Source organism: Somniosus microcephalus, chromosome 9, assembly GCF_052327205.1.
Source record: "Somniosus microcephalus isolate GS21.2 chromosome 9, FLI_Smic_1.0, whole genome shotgun sequence".
Classification (NCBI taxonomy): domain Eukaryota; kingdom Metazoa; phylum Chordata; class Chondrichthyes; order Squaliformes; family Somniosidae; genus Somniosus; species Somniosus microcephalus.
In genome coordinates this window covers 57,074,190-57,086,477 of record NC_140995.1, presented here as the reverse complement: position 1 = coordinate 57,086,477, position 12,288 = coordinate 57,074,190, and the positions used below count along the sequence as shown (strand labels likewise).

General features: G+C 49.2%; 1 protein-coding gene across 16 annotated transcripts in view; it reads right to left on the bottom strand.

Annotated features, from left to right (window-relative positions):
* Nucleotides 1–12,288, bottom strand: part of rims1a (regulating synaptic membrane exocytosis 1a) — a 1,194,810-nt gene that overhangs the window by 589,865 nt on the left and 592,657 nt on the right. For all 16 annotated transcript variants that reach the window (XM_085996611.1, XM_085996612.1, XM_085996615.1 and 13 more), the window contains one exon: nt 10,138–11,000. In XM_085996611.1, the coding sequence (XP_085852737.1) occupies nt 10,138–11,000 (863 nt within the window). The remainder of the gene's footprint in view (nt 1–10,137; nt 11,001–12,288) is intronic.

Sequence of the window (12,288 nt, the reverse complement as noted above, 5' to 3'; positions counted from 1 at the left end):
GCGTGTAGCGCCCGGGCGCAGCGCAGTTTGCGCCCCGCCCCAAATTAAGCTGCCCGTTAGCGCCGGCGCAAAGTTTAGCGCCCGCCCGGATGCGCGCGCAGAAAATGACGTCACATCCTCGTGCAACGCCCTTTGGCCGCCCCGATTGCAAACTTCAGTCGGACCGCCCCATTGTGCGGCGGGCGGCCGGAGCGTTTGGAAAAAGGAACGCAACACAACCAGCGCGGGCCCCGGGGGGCGCTAATTAAAGGGAACGTCCTCTCCAGTATAAAGGCCATCCTTTTTTCAGAAAACAGTCTTGTGCAACGCATTTCTGGAGACACAACAAGGAGGATAGCTAACTGGTTTCAAGCAGCAAGAGCCAGGTATTTTTGGACTCAGGCAACAGCGCTGCAAGTGGCCATTTGGAAATTAGAGTGTTTGCCAGGATTTGATGGGGGTTGCATGGGGTGCCAACGCGGAGCTGCAGCTCCATGTCCGTAGGGCTCGCAGACGCATTGTGAGAGGGGCAGCCCTGGCTAGAGGCAGAGGGGGCTACAGGCGTCGGCCACGTAGGCCTTACCCAGTCAGGCTATACCGCCAGCAGCGCTCCTACCTAAACATGAGTGCCGTGCGATGTGTTAAAAGGCTCCGATTCCGAAAGGGGGTGATTGCAGAGATCTGCCACCTGCTTCGCCGAGATCTGCGGCCAAAGCTCAGGTGCAGGACGTCTCTGTCGGTGGAAGTGAAGGTGACGGTGGCATTGAACTTCTATGCCACCGGCTCCTTCCAATACGCTGCTGGGGACATAGCAAACATCTCCCAGTACGGCGCGCATCGCTGCATCCGCCAGGTGACCGAAGCACTGTTCAGAAGGAGAAGCCAATTCATCTCCTTCCCCATGGCCCTGGAGAGCCAGCATCAGCGCGCATTGGGATTTTCCAGACTCGGGGAATTCCCCTTGGTGCAGGGCGCCATTGACTGTACGCATGTGGCTTTGCGGGCCCCTCTGGAGCATGGCGAGCAGTATCGCAACAGGAAGGGCTACCATTCTCTGAATGTGCAGCTGGTCTGTGACCACAAGCAGCGCATCATGGCAGTCAATGCCAGCTTCCCAGGCAGCAGCCACGATGCCTTTATCCTGCGGCAGAGTACTGTGCATGACATGTTCCAGGCACAGCCTCCCCCAAGAGGATGGCTACTCGGGGACAAAGGCTATCCTTTGTGCGCCTGGCTCATGACCCCGCTCCGCGCGCCCAGGACCGCTGCTGAAGAGGCCTACAACGAGAGCCATCAAACCACCCGCAACATCATCGAGCTAACTATTGGGGTCCTCAAGCAGCGGTTCCGCTGCCTTGATCGCTCCGGAGGAGCTCTCCAGTATTCGCCGGACCGGGTCTCCCAATTTGTGGTGGTTTGCTGCATGCTACACAACCTGGCTATCCGCAGGACTCAGGCACTGCCACCTGACGTTGGACCAGCACCTCAGGAGGAGGAGCAGGAGGAGCATGAGGAGGAGGAGGAGGAGGAGGAGGAGGAGCAGGAGTACGTTCCCAGGAGGGAGCGACCAGGGCCAAGGGCCGCACGACGCCACCTTATTACACGGTACTTCTAAGCCCCCTGTCAGGGAATGGCCAGGGGCCATGAGGGAAGATGAATGCAGCCGCTCCGCAAGCCCTCAGCCGGCGAAGCCAACAAACACTAAGAAGAACAACCATGGAGACTGCATGAATAAAGATCATTTTTTATTACACAAAAATGAAAAGCCCTTCCCACATGAATCCCCAAAAACAATAAACGGGCCCCACAAAAAGCCCAACAAACGACTCACTCCCACAAACTGGGGAGGAGCCACTCCACCTTTATTGAAACCGGGCCTCAACGTCGGCCTAACGCAAAAAAAAAGCCCTCCAAAAGCACAACCATGGGCAAAATAAAGATGGCCACCGCCATATTAAAGGAAAGCTGGCCACACCCTCTACTGAGTGGCCCGCGAGGGCGAGACCTTGGCCAGCATTTTGCCTCCCCTGCCCTGCCTGCTGCTCCTTCGCAAGCTCTGCCCAGTGGCTGCTGCGAGGCTGGGGGAAGGCGCCTGAGGCTCAGATGCCCTTCCGCCAGATGCCGCTGGGGGGCGGCCTACACGGCGTTTGGGCCTCGAGGGGCCGTCTCCTGAGTGGCGCACCTGAGCCTGGCCACCATCAGCTGCAGCCGCTTGCCCTTGACGCCCCAGAGGGGGAATGGCGGCGACGGATGGCGCAATGTGGGCCAGCTGGCGTCTGGGATGCGCTGGCTGGTGCTGTGGCACGGTGGCACTCGGCCGGGCCCGCACTGCAGGATCCGCAGCAATCAGCCGACGGCCGGCTTGCTGGGATGGTCCAGCGCGGCGCCTGCCCTGGTGATGCCTGCCTGAGACAGCGCGTGTGGCAGCAGTGAGTGGCCCTGTGGTCCTGGTGTGCGCGCGCATCACATCCGCCAGGGTCTTGACGGCATCAGTTAGCATGCGGCCAGTCGCGGCAGTTGCTGCCCCGAACTCGCGCACACTGGTCGCCAGCGACTCGATGGCCTCAGGCATGCGCCCCACCACGCTCATGTGCTCCGTGTGCCGCCAGTCCGAGTCGTCGGCCATCTGATCGAGCTTCCGCACCTCCTCCGAAGTGAAGGTGTCCGGACTGGAGTCGCGACTCTCCCGCTGGGGAGGAGGGGGCCGAACTAGGGGACCCTTGCCGCGTTGGTGACGTCGAGTGTGCCGAGCAGCAGCACTCCCCTCTGATCCTTCCCCCCTTTGGGGGGAAGGCCGCGGGCCACGCGCACGGCTGCTGGGTGGCTGGACGCCACTGGTCCCAGAAGCTGCATTGCCCTGCGACAGTTCCTCCAGGCACTCGTCCAGTGAGGAGGTGTCAAGCATTTCCTCCTCTCCTGCGGGACGTGACTGTTCCCCCGAAGGTCCGGCTTGCTCCTCCTCCTCCTCCTGGTTGGAGGTGCTGTCACTGGCAGCCTCAGGGTCCTGGTCGTCACCAGCTGAAAGCAGGAATGCACAAGAGTAGCTTCAGAGTGAGGAGACGGCGTCAGCGAGGGAGTTAGGACTGGTGGGATTCAGCGCATTGGTGGGACAGTGGCAAAGGAGGTAGCTCGGATGGGCCAGTGCGACGCGAGAGGGCCAAAAGGCGAGGTCCTTACCATTGCCGGGCAGTGGAGGGTCGGATACACCGCACGCTGTGGGGACAATCACACGGGCTCCCATGAGCACACACACGCGCTCCTCCAGCCGAGTGAGCTTCTGCAGCTTGGCGCGGCCACCCCTGGCACGGGCCTGGCGATTAAACGCTACTTTAGCCTGCAAGAGAAAGGACGGGCTGTAAGTGCGCAGTGAAGCCCTGATGTAGTGTGCACTGCCTCCCTTGGTGGAATAGCTTGGACAGAGTGAAGCCCTGATGTAGTGTGCACTGCCTCCCATGGTGGAATAGCTTGGACAGAGTGAAGCCCTGATGTAGTGTGCACTGCCTCCCATGGTGGAATAGCTTGGACAGAGTGAAGCCCTGATGTACTGTCCACTGCCTCCCATGGTGGAATAGCTTGGCCAAAGTGTAGAGTGCCGAATGGCCATTTGATGCTCATGACTGTCCCAATGCTGCTGGCTGAGGGCTGGCCAAAAGGACTTTCAGGTCCCTTTGCCCATCATGTCAGGTGTACATGCAAGAATGAGGAGGAGACTGGAAAGGCTACTCACCCTCACAATCCTGGTCAGATCGTTGTATTTCTTATGGCATTGTGTGTGGGTCCTGGGGGCCTCGCCGGTGAACGTCACCCTCTGGGCGATCTGCTTCCAGGCTTTGGTGTAGTCGTGGTGGGTTGGATTCCTCCCACTCTCTGGAAACAAGATCTTGCGCCTCACCTCCAGAGCTGTGACCATTATGTCCAGATCACCCTCTGAGAAGCGCAGGGCACGCTGACGGGCCTTCTCTGGCGTTGCCATGACTCCCTAGGGCTGAGCAGTAGTGTTGAGGCCTCTTTGCAAGGCTGCAGTGTGCAGGGCGTGGCAGCAGACCAATTCGTCCCTTCCCCCTTTAAGAGCTGGTCGGCACCACGGGGTCTGCTGTCAGTGCAAAAATGACCGCACCCGTGCTGCGCCCCGCCTGGGCGCTATCCCTCTGGACCGCCGGCTTAGCGCCTAAAGAGAGTAGTGGAACGCCTCTTTTAGCGCTCCACCAACCTCTTAGGGCGAAGCCACTGAATTCCCGGCAACGGGGCGCTACTTTGGGGCGGGCGCTAACTTCGGGCGGGCGCTAAGGTTAGCGCCCCAAAACTGCCTATACTGAATATCTAGCCCTTATTCCTTTAAATATTTTAAATGATAAGTAGATTCCCATAAGAAGGTATAGTTCATGTTTGCCATACTAATGTGAAAAAGAAAAACTTGTATTTATATATCACCTTCCACATCCTTAGGATATCCCAAAGCACTTCATAGCCAAGTAATTATTCTGAAGTGTAATCAGTTTGGTTTGTTGGCAAACGTAGTAACCAATTTGCTGCACTAAGGTCCCATGAACAGCAATGTGACAAACAACTAGTTGATAGCAAAATACTGCAGATGTTGGAAATCCGAAATAACAACAGAAAATGCTGGAAAAACTCAGCAAGTCAGGCAACATCCGTGGAGAGAAATTTGAGTTGACGTTTCGGGTTTGACCCTTCTTTAGTTGATCTGTTTTCGGTGGTGTTGAGGGATAAATGTTGACCAGGCCATCAGAAGAATTACCCTGCTCCTTTTCAAATAGTGCCTTGGGATCTTTTACACCCACTTGAGAAGGTAGGTGGAGCCTCCGTTTGGTCCATCAGCTGAAAGATAGCACCTCTAACAATGCAGCACTCCCCCAGTAATGCAATGAAGTGCCTCTTCTAAATGAGAGGCAACTGTTCTACCACTAGCCAAAACTGAAACTGGTGAGAACTGGCTTGATGATTGGTGCGTTTCCAATCATGGTATTACAGCAGAGGGAAATCCAAGCAAAGTCCGCATCATAGAATCATAGAATAACACAGCACAGAAGAAGGCCATTCAGCCCATCGTTCCTGTGCTGGCTCTTTGACAGAGCTATCCAATCAGTCCCACTCACCTGCTCTTTCCCCAGAGCCCAGCAAATGTTTCCTTTTCAGGTATTTATCCAATTCATTTTGAAAGTTATTGTTGAAGCTGCTTCCAACACCCTTTCACGCAGTGCATTACAGATCATAACAACTTGCTGCATCGTTTGTTTTTCTCTTGTCTCCTCTGGTTCTTTTGCCAATTACCTTAAATCTGTGCCCTCTAGTTACCAACCTTTATGCCACTGGAAATAGTTTCTCCTTATTTACTCTATCAAAACCCTTCCAAGATTTTGAACACCTCTATCAAATCTCCCCTTAACCTTCTCTGCTCTAAGGAGAACAACCCCAGTTTTGCTCGTCTCTCCACGTAACTAGTCTTTCATCCCTTGTACCATGCTATTAAACCTCCTCTACACCCTTTCTAAGGCCTTGACATCCTTCCTAAAGTGTAAAGACCAGAATTGGCCACAGTACTCCAGTCCATAAAGGGCGGGGGAGTGGGACTAACTGAAGTGCTCTTGCAGAGAACCGGCATGGGCTCGATGGGCCGAATGGCCTCCTACTGTGCTGTAACGAATCTATGATTCTGCTATGATTCTATGGGGCCTAACCAGTGATTTATAAAGGTTTAGCATGATTTCCTTTTTAACAGCCTTCTCAACTTGTCCTGCCACCTTCAAAGACTTGCGCTTTACACGAGGGAAGGAATGTTGGATGGCAATCCACCATGCCACACTTGCACTTACCTCCTGGCAGCCAGACCAAGAACATTCTGGCAGTGGCCCAGGGAGTAGGTCATTTGTCTGTCCTCGTATCCATGATATAAAATTACTATTAAAAGGGCAGCAAATCAGATTTGTTTAACAGTTGTTATTACTCTGGGAACTGCTCCATTGCAAATATAATTGAAAGAGAAATAAGCCACCTTTCCACTTCCAATATCATAACCACAGCTGTGAAAGTGTGCTATACACAGGCTTCTAACATGGTACGAACAGGGAACGGGAAAACTGCACAATGTCTGATTGATTAATTAATTACAAGATGTAGTTTTATAATAATCCCAAGTCTCCAATTTACAAAGTGCTAAATGCCTTCATCACACAAGCTCCTGCATTGTTGACATGGACATTTTCAATCTAGTTTTTCTCCTTAATTCAAGTATGTATATTCTTACAATATTTTGTTCATTTGAAAAATGAATAGATTATCTGGTAGGAGCCAAAATTCAAGAGGAACATAAGCGCTGAACTACAGCACAAGCAGCCAATCCACAACGATGATATTGTACCAGAATATTCTTCATTAAGAGGGAGAAAAACAGTTGCTTCCGATATAGTTCTACATATTATGCTCCTCTGTACCACTGCAAAACCCTGTTTAAGGTATTCTACAAAGGGCCTAATGGGTGTCTACAAAAGTTCTTTCCAAACAATTCCATGTAAAGGAATTGCCTGTTAAATATTGACACTCTTGGGAACTCCCTGCAAATACTGAGACACTCCAGGGCATCTCCTACAAACATCGCAACATTGCTGGGGACCCTCTCCAAATACTGACACACTCCTGAACATCTCCTCCAAAAACTGACACACTCCTGAACATCTCCTCCAAATACGGACACACTCCTGAACATCTCCTCCAAATACTGACACACTCCTGAACATCTCCTCCAAAAACTGACACACTCCTGAACATCTCCTCCAAATACGGACACACTCCTGAACATCTCCTCCAAATACTGACACACTCCTGAACATCTCCTCCAAATACGGACACACTCCTGAACATCTCCTCCAAATACGGACACACTCCTGAACATCTCCTCCAAATACGGACACACTCCTGAACATCTCCTCCAAATACTGACACACTCCTGAACATCTCCTCCAAAAACTGACACACTCCTGAACATCTCCTCCAAATACTGACACACTCCTGAACATCTCCTCCAAAAACTGACACACTCCTGAACATCTCCTCCAAATACTGACACACCCCTGAACATCTCCTCCAAAAACTGACACACTCCTGAACATCTCCTCCAAATACTGACACACTCCTGAACATCTCCTCCAAATACTGACACACTCCTGAACATCTCCTCTAAATACTGAAACACTCCTGAACATCTCCTCCAAATACTGACACACTCCTGAACATCTCCTCCAAATACTGACACACTCCTGAACATCTCCTCCAAATACTGACACACTCCTGAACATCTCCGCCAAATACTGACACACTCCTGAACATCTCCTGCAAATACTGACACGCTCCTGAACATCTCCTCCAAATACTGACACACTCCTGAACATCTCCTCCAAATACTGACACACTCCTGAACATCTCCTCTAAATACTGAAACACTCCTGAACATCTCCTCCAAATGCTGACACACTCCTGAACATCTCCTCCAAATAATGACACACTCCTGAACATCTCCTCCAAATACTGACACACTCCTGAACATCTCCTCCAAATACTGACACACTCCTGAACATCTCCGCCAAATACTGACACACTCCTGAACATCTCCTCCAAATACTGACACTCCTGAACATCTCCTGCAAATACTGACACACTCCTGAACATCTCCTCCAAATACTGACACACTCCTGAACATCTCCTCTAAATACTGACACACTCCTGAACATCTCCAAATACTGACACGCTCCTGAACATCTCCTCCAAATACTGACACACTCCTGAACATCTCCTCCAAATATGACACACTCCTGAACATCTCCTCCAAATACTGACACACTCCTGAACATCTCCTCCAAATGCTGACACACTCCTGAACATCTCCTCCAAATACTGACACACTCCTGAACATCTCCAAAAACTGACACACTCCTGAACATCTCCTCCAAATACTGACACACTCCTGAACATCTCCTCCAAATGCTGACACACTCCTGAACATCTCCTCCAAATACTGACACACTCCTGAACATCTCCTGCAAATACTGACACACTCCTGAACATCTCCAAATACTGACACACTCCTGAACATCTCCTCCAAATACCGACACACTCCTGAACATCTCCTCCAAATACTGACACACTCCTGAACATCTCCTCCAAATAATGACACACTCCTGAACATCTCCTCCAAATACTGACACACTCCTGAACATCTCCAAATACTGACACACTCCTGAACATCTCCTCCAAATACTGACACACTCCTGAACATCTCCTCCAAATACTGACACACTCCTGAACATCTCCTCCAAATACTGACACACTCCTGAACATCTCCAAATACTGACACACTCCTGAACATCTCCTCCAAATACTGACACACTCCTGAACATCTGCTCCAAATACTGACACACTCCTGAACATCTCCTGCAAATACTGACACACTCCTGAACATCTCCTGCAAATACTGACACACTCCTGAACATCTCCTCCAAATACTGACACACTCCTGAGCATCTAGCGTGGGAATGCAATTGAGACTTCTAGAACCTATGTCGCTGAACCGAGAACCATGAGATGAAAACAGAAAAACGAAGACTTACCATTGAATTTTAACCCACTGCTATTTTTGAGCAGGCGATTTAGGGAACCCAGTGCTCCTACTGGATAGAGGCGGGAACCACATACGTATATTTAGATTGGCGTCGTATGACACACTTTGGTGTACACCGGCTCCGGAAGCCCCATCAGTTGGGCTAAATGTAGGACAGCCAAACCCGTCGTCCTTAAAGGGACCACTGGAGGCTGCTTGGAAAACATTCATTTATTTAGCCGATTTTTGTTGGGCCAAGAGGAACATGAATCCTCCTCCTGGCCCCACAGAAATGATCTCGCTCACTTTTCGTCCCTCTGCAGCCCCCACCTATCGCCTGCCCTCTTCCCTTAAAGGTTTCCCCGCTGCCTCGGCTCCGCACAGGTGCTGCCATATTTTCTACTCCCTCCAACTGGCCAGCTGCCCATTAGTGCTCTCGTTTAGTGCTGGCAGCATGCCATTATTTTAAATAAGGCTCGATCATCAACATTTTGCAAGTCATTCAGCACTGTAATTGTGCAAGCGGTGTGCTCACTCAGTATATACTCACCTTCCCACACCTCCACCCCGCCCACACACTCCTGTATTACTTGGGTAGAATGGCATAAGTTTTGCGTTGACCTGACTTTTTACTTTTAAGTGCTTTTTTTATCACAGTGTATCTGTCACAGTGCTTTCTTACCAGTGTTCGGACAGATGGCAAAATCTTCTTTTAAAAACAGTGCCCCATTAACATACCAGGATTTGCTAGAGATTAACAGACGTAACCTGGCTATTTCAAATTAATCAACCCTCCCATCTACCATTCCACAGGCTCTGCTAATGGATAACAATGAGGTGTGAGACCCTGACTGATCTTTCCACTGCATAGCCCAAGTACACAGGTGTCACGCCTCTGCGCTCTACCTTGACTGAACTGAACTAACTCAACATGGAATGGAGATCAAGCCTTCAATCTCCCTGCTCTATATGTAGCTCAGTACCACATCAGGTGATACTGGAGTTAGTGACTGAAGTAGAGGCCATGTCCACATTTAAGAATATTTTGGACAGATGATTAAAGCAAAAGGGAAGAAAGAGATATGGGAACAGGGTGAGCACATGGGATTAAGGGTATTGCTTGAATGCAGGATAAACACCAACATGGCCTAGCTGGGTGAACAGCCTGTTCTATATTGTAATTCTCTGTCATTTACCCACTAAACCTTCAGGGGAGCTTTATTAACTTATTTTTAAATGGCCTATACCGATTCCATCAGCCATAAATACAAATCAATTTCGTGGATACCTTCCAAAGGACTTTGCTTAGTTAGCAAAACCAACTACAGTGTTTGAATTCTTTTCTTGTTTCTTCACTTTATTCCAATCATATGAGGCTCAGAAAAGACGACAGTGAGAGATCAGCCCTAGCATGAATAGTGCACACAACTACATTCCATTCTCATTTTATTTACTAAAATGTTATTTTAAATTTTTTTTAGTTTGGCTTTTAACACATCTATATCCAGGAAGACATTATTTATATAATAGAAAATGACAGCTCCTACCTTTCTCACTGACACTTTCGCTTTCGATTTCCACATCTTCACAGCTGGTATACTCTGGTGTTGATGCGCCTTCCTCCTCAGAGCTACTGACCGACATTTGTCTTTTCTTTCCCACTTTTTTCATTCTGTGTGGCTTTGGTGGAGGTGGTCTTACGGATTCTGACTGGTCGGAACTAAGGGAGTCATTACGCAGCATAGTTTCATTTTTTTCCCGCTTAGTTCGAACCACAGCAGAACTGGGATCCAGGTGACTCTGCTTTCTATAGGAGTCATACTCCTTTGCGTCCAAGTGTTCTGTAGGAACTGGGCTCCGTCTAGATGTTGGTGGACTATGATTGGTCAGATGTTGCTGCCTAGAAACAGCCATTTGTACATCTGCAGTTCTTTCAACAGGGTATGACCTCTGATTATCGGTAGGGGAATTCCGCTCTTGTGCCCCCTGTTGCTGTGTCCTCCTTGGCAATCTGTCCTCTGCCACCTGGCCCTCCTCGATCTCTGTGTGGGGCAGGGATACATCACTGTGCCTTCTTTCATGTCGTGCTCTTGACACCTTAGCATGGATGCGCATCTGTTGCTCCTCAGGTTGGGGTTTAACAGGATACCTTGCGAGATTGGGATCACTCTTGTATCGATTCTGATATTCCTCTTCGTTCCTTTGTTTTTCCTCATCTACAAGCTTTTCCACTTCTAATTTTTCACCCATGTCCTGATAGTCCTGCGAACGGCCTTTTTCTAAGCGCCGGCTCTCTCGCCGTTCTTTATGTTCTCTTGCATCAGCTGCCCTCTCGCCTTGCTTTGGTATGCGTTTTCGTTCACCTTTCTGTCCTTTTCCATTCTGTTCTGAAACCGATGAACTCTTCTTCCTGCAAAGAGGATCATTAACAACGTGTAAATTATTTTACGACAAACTTTTTATTTGAAAATTTTTGTAACCAGCAAAATAAAGTTGAGACCATAAAAGGAAAGTAAAATCAATGAACAAGTGAGCCCATATGGTGATGATCAGTACTAACAATGCCAATGTGAAAAATTAATGTCAAATTTAAATGAAAAGTACACAAAATAATTCTGAAATGAACAAGATTAATTCATCTATCTGCACCAACAGCACATGTAAATTGGGCTGGACCATCTGACCCTTACTTGACCCTGAATGTAAAATCTAACAATTCAAGACAGAACCAACATAAGAACATAAGAAATAGGAGCAGGAGTAGGCCATTCGGCCCTTCAAGCCTGCTCCGCCATTCAATAAGAACATGGCTGATCATCTACCTCAACTCCACTTTCCTGCACTATCCCCATATCCCTTGCTTCCCTTAATATCCAAAAATCCATCAACCTCTGTCTTGAATATACTCAACGACTGAGCCTCCACAGCCCTCTGGGGTAGAGAATTCCAAAGATTCACAATCCTTTGAGTGAACAAATTTCTCCTCATCTCAGTCCTAAATCGCCAACCCCTCATTCTGGGACAGTGACCCCTAGTTCTAGACTCCCCAGCCAGTGGAAACAACCTCCCTGCATCTACTCTATCAAGCCTCTTAAGAATTTTATATGTTTCAATGAGATCACCTCTCATTCTTCTCAACTCTAGGGAATATAGGCCTAGTCTACTCAATCTCTCCTCATAGGACAATCCCCTCATCCCAGGAATCAGTCTAGTGAATCTTTGTTGCACTCCCTCTAAGGCAAGTATATCCTTCTTTAGATAAGGAGACCAAAACTGTACACAGTACTCCACATGTGGTCTCACCAAGGCCCTATATAATTGCAGTAAGACTTCTTTACTCTTATTCTCCAATCCCTTTCTAATAAAGGCTAACATACCATTTACCTGCATGTTAACTTTCTATGATTTGTGTACAAGGACACCCAAGTCCCTCTGAATCCCAACATTTCCCAATCTCTGACCATTTAAAAATAATCTGCTTTTCTATTTTTCCTACCAAAGTGGATAACTTCACACTTCTCCACATTATATTCCATCAGCCATGTTCTTGCCCACTTACCTAACCTGTATATCCCCTTACAGACTCTTTGGCCTAAAACTTCAGTTGCTTTGCGCCTCCCATTAGCGCCCTAACTAAAGCAACCAGCGCCCGGGCGTGGCGCCACCAACGCCTCCCGTGAAATTCAGCGGGAGGTTAG